The 16455-nt window shown below is 45.3% G+C and overlaps 1 protein-coding gene across 1 annotated transcript; it reads left to right on the top strand.

The window, feature by feature from the left end:
• Positions 1-1549: 1549 nt before the first annotated feature.
• Positions 1550-16422, top strand: LOC115197952 (lymphoid-restricted membrane protein-like; the record flags this gene model as incomplete). Its single annotated transcript, XM_029759618.1, has 19 exons — positions 1550-1919; positions 2498-3208; positions 3544-3651; positions 4117-4297; positions 4671-4729; positions 6912-6987; positions 7078-7236; positions 7375-7492; positions 9644-9694; positions 10323-10400; positions 10793-10849; positions 11193-11252; positions 11993-12057; positions 12298-12391; positions 12602-12736; positions 13060-13161; positions 14120-14271; positions 15092-15203; positions 16246-16422. Coding segments are annotated over exons 2-19 (2448 nt in total), but the record flags the coding sequence as incomplete, so codon positions are not given.
• Positions 16423-16455: the final 33 nt, after the last annotated feature.

Below are 16455 nucleotides of genomic sequence, written 5' to 3'. Positions count from 1 at the left end.
CTGATATTGGCAGAAAGCTTAAATTCTTGTTAATCTAACTGCACTGTCCAATTTACAGTGCACATTTCTGAACATGAAAAGTTATTAATAAACAAGTTAGGCACATTTGGGCAGTCTTGATACAACATTTTGAACAGAAATGCAATGGTTCCTTGGATCAGACTAAAACTTTGCACATACACTGCTGCCAACTAGCGGCCAAAATCTAAATTTCACCTGGGCTTGAATAATACATTATGGCCTTTCTCTTGCATTTCAAAGATGATGGTACAAAAAAATACAAACAAACGTAATTTTTTATTTGTATTATCTTTTACCAGATCTATTGTGTTATATTCTCCTACATTAATTTAACATTTCTATAAACTTCAAAGTGTTTCCTTTTAAATGGTACCAAGAATATGCATATCCTTGCTTCAGGGCCTGCGCTACAGACAGTTAGATTTGGGTATGTCATTTTAGGCAACATTTTTTAAAAAGGGGCCAATCCTTAGCATGGGTCTAAAGAGACGCACTTTGTCAGAGAGAGTGAGAGATTTGAACTTGTATTGTACAAAATATATTCCAACCAGTTCATTGGCCTTTGGTGTAGATCGTCACTAGCCTCTATGCTCTCTCTGAGGAAATGATGTGACCTAACCTGTTCTTCACTCTTAGAACACATTTCTCCATGCATAACCCTGGTAATGATTGATTGTCCTATCGCACAGACATCAGAACCATGTTTGTATTGATATAAACAGTAACATTTTGAAAGTTATCCATTAGCTTACATTGAAGTGTGATGTTTACATTGGATCACAGCATGTCTACTGCAAAATAGGCACATGGATTTGGCATTAGTTGGCACGATATTCTATTCTTCAAAGTTATCTCAGCTCTATTATATTCTAATCAAAAGACAGGGTGCAGTCTCTTTATTAGCTAAAGATACAAAAGAACACAGGGCAGCAGTAGTGGAAAAAGTACCCAATTCTTATACTTGAGTAAAAGTAAAGATACCTTAATAGAAAATTACTCAAGTAAACGTGAACGTCACCCAGTAAATACTACTTGAGTAAAAGTCTAGAAGTATTTGGTTTTAAATATACTTAAGTATCAAAAGTATATGTAGTTGCTAAAACATACTTAAGTATCAAAAGTAAAAGTAATATCTTTTTATTTATTTTTTTATATATTTTTTACAGATAACCATGGTCACACTCCAACACTCAGACATAATTTACAAACAAAGCATTTGTGTTTAGTGAGTTCACCAGATCAGTGGCAGTAGGGATGACCAGGGATGTTCTCTTGATAAGTGTGAGAATTGGATAATTTTCTGTCCTGCTAAGCATTCAAAATGCAACGAGTACCTTTGGGTGTCAGGGAAAATGTATGGAGTAGGAAGTACATCATTTTATTTAGGAATGTAGTGAAGTAAAAGTCAAAGTTACAAAAATATCAATAGTAAAGTACAGATACCCCAAAAAACGACTTAAGTAGTGCTTTAAAGTATTTTTTACTTTAAGTACTTTATACAACTGCAGGGCACTGTAATCAACTTCATAAACAATATTAGCTAAAGATACACAAAAACACAGGGCAGGCGCATTGTATTTGTTGGTTTTTACCACTTTCTCCAATCACACATCTCCTATTGTGAATTTTTACACTGCAAAATAACTGACTTTCGACTTGTGAGTCTGTAGGTCTGTGATCAAATGGGGATGCAACAATATTATTGGCCACATAGGGTCAGTGTTGGCTTGGTTTTAGATGAGGGATCTACCTCGTCCCTTTCAAATTGCATTCACGTCACTCAAGCGCTCTGATTGAGTTCCCGAGTGTGGTTTGACTTTGAAGGCTATATCAAGCGAATTGACACTTCAACGAGGACTATTTACGTTTACAAAAGATAGGCTACACGGTAAAGAGAGGTTAGTAGCCTACATCAAAATCCAAGTATAAACTACGACAGTCTGTCGTTCATATTTATTGAAAAAATGAAAAGAAAATTGGCGTCAATCATTCATGGTAGTCCTTGTCATCCTAGTTTGCATAACACAAGGCTACAACATTTTTGTCTTGTCAACAAAATATAGTTTAGGGTAACAATCTCTTGTTAGTTTAATGTTTTTAGAAACATTTGTTAGATTACAGAATATTTAATTTAATAATAAGGGTCCTTTCAATTAGTGGCTCAAGTAAGCTCCTTATTTTTATCCAGGTAGACTGCTGGTGTGCTGTTCTCTGTTGCTCCCATTTAAAAACTATAACCCTATAGTCTACACACAATAAACACAAGAAAGATAGACTACAACAACCTCAATCAACAACTGTAAATACTCTATTTTGGATGTTTTGAAATGTGATGAACTTGAAGTATGTGGTGTGATGGACTGTCAGTATAATTCCTCTCCTTTCACTAAGCCCGTCTCCCTTTTAATTATTTATTTTACCAGGCAGGTCAATTAAGAACAAATTATTTATAATGACGGCCGGTCTCCATTGACAGCCTCTCCCCTCTCTAGCTCTTGTCCTGTTGTCACCCTCTGCTCCAGCATGGACCTTGGAATGACCCATCGTCAACGCCACAACCCTGTTGACAGCATCTGCCGTAAGCTGCAGACCATCCAGCGGCACGACCGTGAGGTTAACCCCTCCTCGCCCTTCCAGATCCCCAAATTCACTTCCAGCAGCTACGACAGCCCCCAGTCCGGCTTGCGCCGCAACCTTGAAGTCATCCTGAAGAAGCGAGAGAGGGAGGGGCTGTTAACCCCCAAGGGTTCACCCCAGCTTCCCAGGAGCTCCCACTGTCCCAACTCCACCTCTGTCAACCCCACCATGAACCCCCCAAACCCAGTCAATGCTACTTTCACAATCACCAGTAATCCCGGGGAGTGGAGGGGCACAGGAGTAGGGTTGGGGTTAGGAGGGCAAGGGAGAGGGAGAGGATGGCAGAGAAACTGCTCCACCCCGACTGTCCAGACTGGAGACACGTTTTTTAGCTTCTCTCATGGTCCCCAGTTTACTCAGCCTGAGGCGGGGACAGGGTCTAACGGCAGTGAGAGGCACAGGACCCCATCTCTGTCCCAAACTCACACACCTGCACATAGCCTGCTGTCCTATAACCTCAACTTCTGCTCTTCGGACTCCACTGCCAACCTGCTGCAGAGTGAGCTGCCTTACCCGGCCCTGGTTGTCACGAGACTGTCCACGGGAGACGGTAAGGGGAATACACACACTCACTGTGGGATTACGAAAGCACTGCTCAGTTCTCAGTGAACAATGATATCAATGATGGATTATTGATCACAGGAGTTTAAGAGCATTCCTCAGGCCTCTCACACACTCCTTTCCATTTGCCATCTCTTCTGTCACACACATTATGCACATTTTATTATCTTGCCTCAAGGAAAGTTATGCAACTGACAGAACAGTCATATGTTTATTGGCAACTGATGTCTGTGGATGAATTGGCAATTGGCCAGTGTAGTTACAGAAAGTGTGTGTGTGTGTGTGTGTGTGTGTGTGTGTGTGTGTGTGTGTGTGTGTGTGTAGGAGCCATGTCCTCTGAGAACCGGAAGGAGATGATGGCTGAGGTCAGTCTGATCTGTGAAGAGGATTTACTAGACACCATTTTCCACGCTTGTGACACCCAGCGCAGAGGTACGCACTCACATACAGTACTGAACTCTCAAAGTATCAAATATATACTGAACACAGAAGTACACTGGAAATATCAAATCTAGCACATTGCGAAGCACACACTCTTCTATCAAGACTCACAGTATCGAACACACACAGTAGGAGGCACAATCTCATACTCGCTGTGATAATGTTTTGTAAAAAAGGCAGTCAATAATTTGCTCCACTGGGGTGTAGCCAAGTCTGCTTTCTTTTATTTGTTTCTGAAGCAGTCAGTGACGTGGTACAAGGGCTCTAGATTCCCTGTGGGTGGTTTTCTTTACAGTCCAGTTTTGTTTACTGAAAGCTGAACAACCTCAGGCGGAGGAAGGAGATTGCTATGACGCCTTGGGAGGTCCCTTACCATGCTAGTCAACAGACTGACCACAGTAACCCAGTAAATGACTATGGTAAAGACAGTAACCGGGCCCCCTCCTGCTCCTTCAGGTAAGGTGTACGTGTCTTGTATCGTGGACTACCTGCGTCACACCACCAGCCGTGGTTCTGAAGACAGCGGGCTGGAGGACCTGTGTAATATGCTGGACCCGGAGCACAAAGATGTCTCCATAGACCTGGACACCTACCACGCCATCATGAAGGAGTGGATCGATGACTGCAGAAAGAATGGGTACTGGAGCTGTTTTCTGTGTCCCCCCCCCAAATGGCACTCTTCCCTTTTATAGTGCACTACTTTTGACCAGGGCTCTGGTCAAATGTAGTGCGCTACATAGCAGTGTCGTCTTGTTCCACTTTTGTCTGTAGAGGGTGCTGTGTTCTAATTCATGTGTTCTGTCGCAAGGGCAAATGGATACCAATTTTTGCAGCCGAATATTCTTATCAACAAGCTTGTTGTCTATCAGATAAGCTTTTGTAACTTTTGTGTGGTAACCGGTACAAAACCTTTGCATTCCTGGCTGTGTGTGTAAGTAAGCCTGTGATATTGTGACTGTGTAATGTCATGTTTCTGGGTGCCTGTCTCCTTGTTTTCACCACAACCACAGGGACGACACACCAGAGGACCTCACTCAAGAGTCTGCCAGACTCCGAGACAACCTGTCAGGTGAGTTGACACAGACGTAAAGTCTGTCAGACTCCGAGACAACCTGTCAGGTGAGTTGACACAGACGTATAGTCTGTCAGACTCCGAGACAACCTGTCAGGTGAGTTGACACAGACGTATAGTCTGTCAGACTCCGAGACAACCTGTCAGGTGAGTTGACACAGACGTATAGTCTGTCAGACTCCGAGACAACCTGTCAGGTGAGTTGACACAGACGAAAAGTCTGTCAGACTCCGAGACAACCTGTCAGGTGAGTTGACACAGACGTATAGTCTGTCAGACTCCGAGACAACCTGTCAGGTGAGTTGACACAGACGTAAAGTCTGTCAGACTCCGAGACAACCTGTCAGGTGAGTTGACACAGACGTAAAGTCTGTCAGACTCCGAGACAACCTGTCAGGTGAGTTGATACAGACATATACAGTTGAAGTCGGAAGTTTACATACACTTAGGTTGGAGTCATTAAAACTAGTTTTTCAACCACGCCACAAATGTCTTGTTAACAAACTATAGTTTTGGCAAGTCGGTTAGGACATCTACTTTGTACATGACACAAGTCATTTTTCCAATAATTGTTTACAGACAGATTATTTCACTTATAAATAAGTGTATCACAATTCCAGTGGATCAGAAGTTTACATACACTAAGTTGACTGTGCCTGGAAAATTCCAGAAAATGATGTCAGTGCTTTAGATGCTTCTGATAGGCTAATTGACATAATTTGAGTCAATTGGAGGTGTACCTGTGGATGTATTTCAAGGCCTACCTTCAAACTCAGTGCCTCTTTACTTGACATCATGGGAAAATCAAAAGAAATCAGCCCGCAGAAAAAATCGTCATACTGCTCAGGAAAGAGACGCGTTCTGTCTCCTAGAGATGAACGTACTTTGATGCGAGAAGTGCAAATCAATCCCAGAACAACAGCAAAGTTGTGACAATGCTGGAGGAAACGGGTACAAATGTATCTATATCCACAGTAAAACGAGTCCTACATCGACAACCTGAAAGGCCTCTCAGCAAGGAAGAAGCCACTGCTCCAAAACCGCCATAAAAAAAGCCAGACTACGGTTTGCAACTGCACATGGGGACAAAGATTGTACTTTTTGGAGAAATGTCCTCTGGTCTGATGAAACAAAAATAGAACTGTTTGGCTATAATGACCATCGTTATGTTTGGAGGAAAAAGGTGGAGGCTTGCAAGCCGAAGAACACCATCCCAACCGTGAAGCACAGTGGTGGCAGCATCATGTTGTGGGGGTGCTTTGCTGCAGGAGGGACTGGTGCACTTCACAAAATAGATGGCATCATGAGGATGGAAAATTATGTGGCTATATTTAAGCAACATCTCAAGACATCAGTCAGGAAGTTAAAGCTTGGTCGCAAATGGGTCTTCCAAATGGACAATGACCCCAAGCATACTTCCAAAGTTGTGGCAAAATTGCTTAAGGACAACAAAGTCAAGGTATTGGAGTGGCCATCACAAAGCCCTGACCTCAATCCTATAGAAAATTTGTGGGCAGAACTGAAAAAGCGTGTGTGAGCAAGGAGGCCTACAAACCTGACTCAGTTACACCAGCTCTGTCAGGAGGAATGGGCCAAAATTCACCCAACGTATTGTGGGAAGCTTGTGGAAGGCTACCCAAAACATTTGACCCAAGTTAAACAGTTTAAAGGCAATGCTACCAAATACTAATTGAGTGTATGTAAACTTCTGACCCACTGGGAATGTGATGAAAGCAATTAAAAGCTGAAATAAATCATTCTCTTACTATTATTCTGACATTTCACATTCTTAACTGACCTAAGACAGGGAATTTTTACTAGGATTAAATGTCAGGAATTGTGGAAACTGAGTTTAAATGTATGGGTGTATGTAAACGTCCGACTTCAACTGTAGTCTGTCAGACTCCAAGACAACATGTCAGGTGAGTTGACACAGACATTAGAGGACTAATCAGAGAAACGGATGACTGTTCTGAGGCGTGAAGTTTTTCCAGTTGATATTCTCTTCTACGATGTCTCCAAGTAGCCATGTTGCCCTCTCTCTATCTCTCTGTTCTCCATCTAAGAGAACGTCTCCTTCTGTCTCATTTTATCAAATCAATGTATTTTCTCCCTCGTTCTCTAAGCATAGATCATTTCTCTCCTTCTCTCACTCATCTCTCTCTGCCTTCTCTGTTAGCTAAGAGGTCTGTCCTGCTCAACATGACCTCAGGCAGCCTGGAGGCATTCGGAGGGGAGGTGTCACGAGCAGATCTGTAAGTAATGTTCGGGTGTGCGTGCGTGACGTTGTCCAATTCTACATTTGACTAACCGTGTTTTACCCTGTTGTGTGTGTTCCTCCCCAGTGAGACGTCAGACCTGGTGTTCTGTGTGTCCGACCTGCAGTTCAGTAACCAGAAGCTTCAGCAGGAGGTGAGGAAGCTTAAGCAGAGCGTGGAGACCATGGAGGACCATAACCAGAAACTGGCAGAGGAGAACGAGGAGCTCAAGTCACGGGCCAGACTGTAAGGATTGTACACACACACACTAACACGTGCAGTTTTTAAATGCCCATCTTCCTATTCAATTCTCTTAATTTAACCTCTTATTAGGCCCCCCACACACACATCCCCAATTATAATGTCCCTCTCTCCCCCCTGTAGAGGCCAGCAGCTGGCCCAGAATGAGAAGATGCTGAAGGATGAGGTGGAGGAGATGAAGATGAGTCTGAGCTGTACAGAGGAGGGCAGAGCCAGGGCCTCGGCTCAGAGCAAACATATGGTGTGTATATATACACACACCATCTTCACTGTCATGCTATTCGACCATCTACACTGAACAAAAGGCAACATGCAACAATTTCAAAGATTTTACTCAGTTACAGTTTATATAAGGAAATTGGTCGATTTTAAATAAATTCATTAGGCCGTAATCTATGGATTTCATATGACTGGGAATACAGATATGCATCTGTTGGTCACAGATACCTTAAAGAAAAGGTAGGGGTGTGGATCAGAAAACCAGTCGGTATCTGGTGTGCCACCATTAATGCGGCCAGACACATCTCCTTCGCATAGAGTTGATCAGGCTGTTGATTGTGGAATGTTGTCCCACTCCTCTTCAATGGCTGTGCGAAGTTGCTGGATATTGGCGGGAACTGGAACACGCTGTTGTATTCGTCGATCCAGAGCATCCCAAACTTGCTCAATGGGTGACATGTCTGAATATGCAGGCCATGGAAGCACTTTGGACATGTTCAGCTTCCCGGAATTGTATACAGATCCTTGTGACATGGGGCCGTGCATTATCATGCTGAAACATGAGGTGATGGCGGCTGATGAGTGGCACGACAATGAGCATCAGGATCTCGTAACGGCGTCTCTGTGCATTCAAATTGCCATCGATAAAATGCAATTGTGTTCGTTGTCCATAGCTTACAGTATGCCTGCCCATAGCATAATCCCGTCTCCTCCGTGGGGCCCTCTGTTCACAATGTTGACGTCAGCAAACCGCTCGCCCACACAACGCCATACTGTCTGCCATCTGCCCGGTACAGTTGAAACAGGGATTCATCCGTGAAGAGCACCCTTCTCCAGTGTTCCAGTAGCCATCGAAGGTGAGCATTTGCCCACTGAAGTCAGTTACGATGCCGAACTGCAGTCAGGTCAACACCCTGGTGAGGACTATGAGCACTCCGATGAGCTTCCCTGAAAAGGTTTGTGCAGACATTCTTCGGTTGTACAAACCCACAGTTTCATTAGCTGTCTGTGTGTTTGGTCTCAGACGATCCCGCAGGTGAAAAATACTGGATGTGGAGGTCCTGACCTGGCATGGTTACACATGGTTGTGAGGCCGGTTGGACGTACTGCCAAATTATCTAAAACGACGGAGGCGGCTTATGGTAGAGGAATTAACATTCAATTCTCTGGCAAAAGCTCTGGTGGACATTGATGCAGTCAGCATGCCAATTGCATGCACCCTCAACTTGACACATCTGTGGCATTGTGTTGTGACAAAACTGCACATTTTAGTGGCCTTTTATTGTACCCAGCACAAGGTGCACCTATGTAATACCATGCTGTTTAATCAGCTTCTTGATATGCCACACCTATCAGGTGGATGGATTACCTTGGCAATAGAGAAATGCTCACTAACAGGGATGTAAACAATTTTGTGCACAACATTTGAGAGAAATGCATGTGAATGGAACATGTTATGGGGTCTTTTATTTTAGCTCATAAAACATGGGACCAACACTTTACATGTTGCGTTTATATTTTTGTTCAGTGTATATTGAAAACAGGTGCTTCCACACAGGTGTGGTTCCTGAGTTCCTATTAGGGTAATCTATTAAGATGCTGGGCAGGCCATTATTTTTACTACCATGGCTATGCTGCCATAGGATGATAATGCCCCGGTCCACAAGGCACGGTCACTGAATGGTTTGATGAGCATGAAAAAAATATGTTAACCATATGCCACGGCAGGTAGCCTAGTGGTTAGAGCGTTGGGCCAGTAACCAAAAGGTTGCCGGATCGAATCCCCGAGCTGACAAGGTGTAATCTGTCGTTCTGCCCCTGAACAAGGCAGTTAACCCGCTGTTCCCCAGTAGGCCGTCATTGAATTTGTTCTTAACTGACTTTCCTACTTAAATGATCAGTTACCAGATCTCAACCCAATTGAACCCTTAAGGGAGATTCTGGAACAGTGCCTGAGACAGCATTTTCCACCACAACCAACAAAACACCAAATGATGGAATTTCTCGTGGAAGAAGGGTGTCGTATCCCTCCAGTAGTGTGCCAGACACTTGCAGAATCTATGCCAAGGTGCACTGAAGCTGGCTCGTTTCGGTGTTTCATTTGGCAGTTACCTGTATGCAACTAACTATACAATGTCCAGAGCCATATACTAACCCAACATCTCCCCAACAGGAGAGAGAGAACCAGAGTCTGATTGCAAAGATAAGCTGTCTTCAGGATGAGGTACTGTACTGGATACCTTTCTCTCTGCACACATAACCCCTTTCAGCAAGATCTACATTGATTTTGGGTCATTTCATTACTTTATCATGTATTTAATTGGAGGCATCTAAAAGGTGCTTCTATGTGGTTGTCATTCCTTTAATGAGAGATGGATTTAGTGGCAAGTCATCAGGATTGTGCTCTCCGACCAATCAGTGTCATTGATCAGTTAAGTGCCTACTAGGGCGAAACAACAACAAAGCAGCAGGACTACCTGCTTCCCCTGGGAACTTCCTGTCCGCTGTTTTTCCAGGATCTAGGACAGTGTTTCCCAACCCTGGTCCTCGAGTACCTCCAACAGTACACCGTTTTGTTGTAGCCCTTGACAAACACACCTCATTCAACTAATTGTGGGCTTGATGATTAGTTGACAAGTTGAATCCGATGCGTTACAATATAAATGTGTACTGTTGGGAGTACTGGAGGACCAGGGTTGGGAAACACCGATTTAGGAAATGCCATTCCATAGCTATCTAGTCTAATGTACCTTGTCCGCTGTTAGGCGACATGGTAGGGTAAAATAAGCCATTTGTTTTGGGTAGAATTACTCATCTCTCCCTCCTCCTACCCCCCTCTACCTTTGGACTAGAACATCAAGGTCACCATGGAGATGGATGACCTCCAGAAGAGGATGATTGAACTGTGTGACCTAAACGCTGAGCTGCAGGTGGGTCCACATAACTGTTGTGTGTCTGCAGTGAATAAAAGTGAACAAGCTATTGCACCGTTGAGGGAATAAGTGATTCAAGGTAGGCAAACTAGAAAGCGGTTTCCTGGAAACAGATTAAGCCTAGTTCTCGACAAAAAAAAAATCACTTTCAATTAAGGTTCTCCGTTTAGAATGCTTCTCGGTAATCTGTTTCTGGTTAACTGCACCTAGAAGTAAAGTAAAGGTTGTGTTCATGTTTGTTTTGCCTTTCATGGTCTTCTGAAAAGGCCTGGAGTGCAGTGCTATGGACCTACGTAACTGTCCTTTAGGATCAAAGTGATCCCCCACGCCTGCTCCTGATTGGTCTGTCTGTGTTGCGGAAGAGTGCCAGTCTGTTCTCTCATCCACAGGTCCAAAACCATTCCTTCGATGCTGTCGTGAGTGAAAAGGAATCCCTCATACTCCAGGTCAGTATCATCTGAATAAAGAACAAAGCTTTTCTTTCTAGTACTTTTTGTTCAGTATCTGTTCAGTAATGAATAAAGCTGTATCATTGTTGTAGCCGTGCTGTCCCCTACATTCGCCATGGTAACACGGCTGTACAAAGCGAAAGTCACATTGTAGATTGGGTTCCTGAGATCAGTAATAACCCAGGCTTCAGGGTATGGAAGCCTTTTGATCTTAACATTTTTGATCTGTTCGTTCATATGACCGTACATTTAGAACGTTCCAGAGACATTGTCTTGGGGGAAATATGATATTGTTGATGAAAATCAAGAATATTGCTGTCATGTTGTCGCCCCTCTACAGAAGTGCAGACAGATTGAGGAGCTGAAGGGTGCAGTGGTGGAGTACTCGTCGGTCACAGAGGTGAGGAGGCTGTCTGGAAATCATTACCCTATCCCAAATCTCCCCTTAGCCCCTAGTTCCATGCACTAGACCATAAAGGAGTGGATGGGTACAAGCGGCAACACTGTAACCCACTGCTCTGAACTGCCGACCAGAGAGCTCTGCAAAAGTATTTGTCAGGCCTCCCGAGTGGTGCAGTGGTGTAAGGCACTACATCACAGTGCTAGCTGTGCCACTAGAGATTGTGGTTTTGAGTCCAGGCTCTGTCGCAGCCGGCCGCAACAGGGAGGTGCACAATTGGCCCAGCGTCGTCCGGGTTAGGGGAGGGTTTGGCCGGCAGGGATGTCCTTGTCCCATCGCACACTAGCGACTCCTGTGGCGGGCCGGGTGCAGTGCACGCTGACACGGTTGACAGATGCACAGTGTATCCTCCGACACATTGATGCTTCTGGGTTAAGTGGGCATTGTTTTAAGAAGCAGTGCAGCTTGGTTGGGTTGTGTTTCGGAGGACGCATGGCTCTCGACCTTTGCCTCTCCCGATTCCGTACGGGAATTGCAGCGACGAAACAAGACTGTAACAACCAATTGGATACCACGAAATTGGGGTGAAAACGGGGTATAAAAAGTATTTCTGTCTCTCTCAGCAGAGCACTATGGATATCCATGTCTTTCTGTCTCTGTCAGCTGCAGTGAACATGTATTAGCTGCAGCAGTAGTGTTGTTATCTAACCGTGTTTGATGTCTGTTGTTGTCTCTGACAGCTGTTGAGAGCAGACAAGACCAAGCTGGAGAGACAGATGCACATGATGCAGCCAGACATGGCAGTGTAAGTACACTGCACTAGAGATGGCGCCTTCTAGTAGCAGGATTGGGGAATGCTGTGTATTCTCTCTGTTGTTTAACTCTGTCCTTTTGTCGTCGTAGTTTGTTCTGTTTGGTTTGCTCTCTCTTTCTGCCGAGAAGCAGTCTTTTCTCTGTGGAGTGGGATGACCTTTTTTTTTTCATTCTCATTCTGTCTCTGCATTCTCGTTCCCTCTCTCTCGTTCCCTCTCTCTCCCTCTTGCAGTGCAGGTCTCTCCCTGTCGGTGGCATACAGGTTGAACCAGAGCACTTCAGGATCCCTGCAGACAGAACTGGCCCTTGCTCAAACACCTCTGGAGGTTAGTTAAATATATCCCCTAGTTCCATGTTTGCGGCCTGTGAATTGAACACCCACTCTCTCTGTTTGAGTACGCTCACACCTTTGAGGACCAACCCACTGTATTCACCCAAAACATCAGCTCCAGGGACCCTATTAGGCTGTAGTTTACTGACACCATCAGCCTATCCACTTCAGGGTTAATGACCAAGTCGTGTTGTTTTATTTCCAGGGTGCGGATTGTGTGTCGCCGCTGAGCTTTGCATCTGCGCTAGATGAGACTCTGGACAGGGAGGTGTTACTGCTCCTGCAGGGCCCCACACCTGACCAGATGTCCCTGGAGTTCAAGAGCCTCGTCAACAAACTGGTACTCTATACAGTAGATACAGCAGACATTGTCCCAATTATACACTATAGATACAGCAGTCCTGATAATTCATTAGATATCTTCAGCCCTTACGGTCCTAATTATGCAGTCAATACACTATGCAGGGAATGGTATCTAACAAGCACACATTTTAAAAGCAGTGTGCATGGAGAAATCGACTTTTTGTGCGTCTATGATGTCATTGTTCTTTGACTATGTGGTGTAGATGCATTACTCATTTTCTTCCATAGCAAATTGAATTTGATGAATACTTAAAGTAGTTACGCCTGAAACGCATTCATTGTTTTTCTGTTTGTTTTCAGAAGAGCGATTTTAAGGACGAGGGCCTCTCCATCTTGTCAACACTCAGAGGACTCATACACCACTATGGAGGACCAGGGGCTAGTAAAGACCCCAGACTGCAGGTGAGGTGCATACACACCCACACACTATCTTGATCTCTCTCTCTCTCGTGCGCGCGCACACACTCACACACACACTAGAGAACCATTAGAGTGGCTGTATCAACCCACTATCTAGCCCAGTGTTACTGAGTCACTCTGTACCAGAGAACTCTCCATATTCTCCGGTGTGTGTAGGTGTTTGTGTCTGTGCGTAGGCATGCTGGGGGTCAAATATGTGTACCAAAGCGGAGGTTGGTGTTTCTCTAGGTTCAGAGATGCAAGAGAAGAGAGCAAATTCATTTTGGTTTTCCACCATATTGCTTTTCACTTATCCTGTTCTTTCAGATCAGTGCAGAATGCAGATACAGGAAATGAGACAAGGAAAAGAGCAATTAGGCTATTGAGATGCACCCTACTGAGTTCAATGTAGGGAGGAGTTTGAGCTGAATAGGACTCTCTCTGCTCGTAGTTTTTATAGGATTACATAATATGGCCATTCTCTCTCTCTTCTCAAGAGATCCCTAATCTCCAATGTTATATAACTATCTCTAGCCCATCAATGCATATTAATGCTGTGCGGCTTAGTGTGCTGTAGCGTAAATGCAGTCTCTCTCTCAACACACACACACACACGCACGCGCTCTCCCCCCCTCTTCCTGCTCTCTCGTTCTGTCTTTGTCACCTCCCTCTGCCCCCCTCTGTCTCTCTCTTTCATTCCCCCTCTCTCCCTCCCTGTCACTCTATTCACTCCCTTTCCTCTCTCCCACCTCCTTTCTCTCTCCAATCTGCATTGGTCAGACACGTCCACAGTAAACATTCTTCTTGAGTAAAGAGTGAGTGCAGTAGTGTCACTGACTGTGACTAAGAGATGGACACACTTTACTGTATGTCTAGTACTGCTGGATAGACTATCGGTCTGACTGCCGGAGACCCAGCAGCTCCAGGAAGAGGCTGACTCCCTGCCCTTTCTCCCCCCCAGGCGGTGCAGTCTGAGCTGGATCAGAGGAGGACAGAGTGGGGCCTCAGCCTGGAGCAGTTGGACCAGTACACCGACTCCCTGGAGAAAGAACTGATCAAGATGGCCAGCAACATAAGGAGGTCCCGCACTGAGATACTACACCTGTCAGTCAGGTGAGTGGGGGTTGAGTGTGTGTGTGCGCACCTGTTGGAAGTGAGGGTCAAGAGGAAACGGTGCTGCTCTTCTCTCACTGGTGAAGTAGGTTTTGCGGGTCTTGTATAAGAGAGGGTTATAGTGTGGAGGGAGGGGCTGTCATTGCCTATGATACTACAGACCCTGTGGCAGGAGGGATCTAGGGAGGAATCTGGTCATATTTGTCTGCTTCCCTCTGCTCTCCTGAAGTCTCTGTGCTCTGGGTCTGACTGGGTGACCTCTAACCTGTCTAAGTAGTGGTTGGGTCCTGGCCCAGTATGGCTCTCTGTCTGTAGCTGCCTCACTGCCACGTGGGCCCGTTCCACACTGCCGCCCTGCTCTGGAGGATAAAAGGGGGAGGGGGGCCGTTATCAGGCCAGGCTGTGGGAACGTTGTCTGGGCTAGCCAGCTGTGCACAGGCCCTCTAAACTACTCTGGACTACTCTTGGACTGGGTGTTAGGAGCTGTCCGATACTGGGAGTTAGGGGCTCTCCAGAGCTCCTATCATCCTAGTACAGGCTGGGCAACAGCAGCATGGGACACTGCATGGGCCTGCGGATTGGGTACAGTATGTTATGTTATGGACCCTTCACTACGCTGTCAATGGGCTGGGTGAGAGTGAAGAATCTGTTCATTTGCTTTGTAGTCACTGGATGCATGATTGCCATGGTTTCAGAAGTATTTGTGGCTAGTGACCATTTTATTGTTGACTTTAGGGTAGATGGATGTGGGGGGGGGGTGTTGCTTTACGTGTCTGTCTGTGTAAATATGTGTGTAATTTACGTGGGTCCGTCCGTGCAGGGTTCAGGAGCAGGAGAATCAGAAACAGCAGCTGCGTGAAGAGTTGGACCAGCTAAATACCCCGGGGGACAGCAGGGAGGCCAGCTGCCAGACCCCCGACGAGGACCCACAGGTAGGAGGGAGAGGGAGGGATACAGAGATGGAAGGAGGGAGGGACGAGGTAGACAGGACAGCAGTGAGGCTAGCTGTGAAACCCCTGACCCTGATGATCCACAGGTAGGACTAATTGAGGGATGGGGAGACGTGGGGAAAGAGGTGGTGTCCCCTGTGCGCCACAGATGGCATGTAGCTTTTGAATGTCTGGAATATCTTGTTGTAGGAAGAAAGGAAAAGGTCAGCGTTTCACTCCACTTGTATGGGAGAAAGATGTCGGGTATAGTGGATATTGGGCTACTGTTAGGACACGGGCATTGAGAGCCATGAAACATAGCAGAGAACAGAACTCTAATTCAGATGGTGAATAGTTGTGTAACTTTGGAGTACGTTTTCCATCCAGATGGAGAGGCTGTTTAATAGAGATGCTAAAGGATGGAGTGGGAGGCTGTGTGGACACTTTGCACACTTTCTGATCAGGAAAAAATATTCTGTGTTCATCTCTGTCCTATTCTGTGATGTTATTTTGGGAGTGCCTTTATTGTCTATTATCGCCCATAGGCACAGGTCTAAGATCAGTTTACCATCTCCCCAACCTTAACTATTAGGGAGGAGAAACTCAACTAATCTTTGATCAGCATTCAGGGAAAATGTCACTTCATTGTACTCCATGTTCGATTTGCTGGTAAACTCTGAAACATCACATTAGCACATTGAACAGGCTCCATTCTATGTATATGTTTATCATTTATTTAAGTAGGGACAGATGCAATTAAAACATTGACACATTGAATTAACAAGTTAACTTTATCGTTCTGTTTGTTTTGCTCCTGATGTGATCTGAGGTTCTATTCTATTCAATCGGTTTTGTATTCTTGAACCTTTTTAGACAGTTTTTCCTGCACTACCGTGCTTCTACGTGCTCTTTAGTGTCTAGGCAGAGTTACTGGAAAACCTCTGACAACTTCTGATGTGAAAAATGCTTTAGAAATAGATTGGATTGATTTGACCTTGCATCAATTCCCTGAGCAGGTTTTAATTCAGCTTATTTACTTTGTCAGGCTGGGGAGGACCTGGACTGGGACGAGGAGTTTGTCCTCCAAGACTTCCTGAAGAACGAGGGGGTGGAGACGTACAGGGACTTCAAGAGTCAGGAGACGGGCCCGACGGACGGGAGGACGGACGAGGACAGACTGATGGAGAGAGGGGATCAGCCTGGGGAGGGGGAGGAGGGGGAGGTGGGGGAGAGGTGGACCGTGGTGGGGGGAGAG

The sequence above is a fragment of the Salmo trutta genome, chromosome 8 (assembly GCF_901001165.1).
Source record: "Salmo trutta chromosome 8, fSalTru1.1, whole genome shotgun sequence".
NCBI classification, from domain to species: Eukaryota; Metazoa; Chordata; class Actinopteri; order Salmoniformes; family Salmonidae; genus Salmo; species Salmo trutta.
The sequence above is the reverse complement of the archived record's forward strand: the minus strand, read 5'-3'. Positions and strand labels throughout refer to the sequence as shown.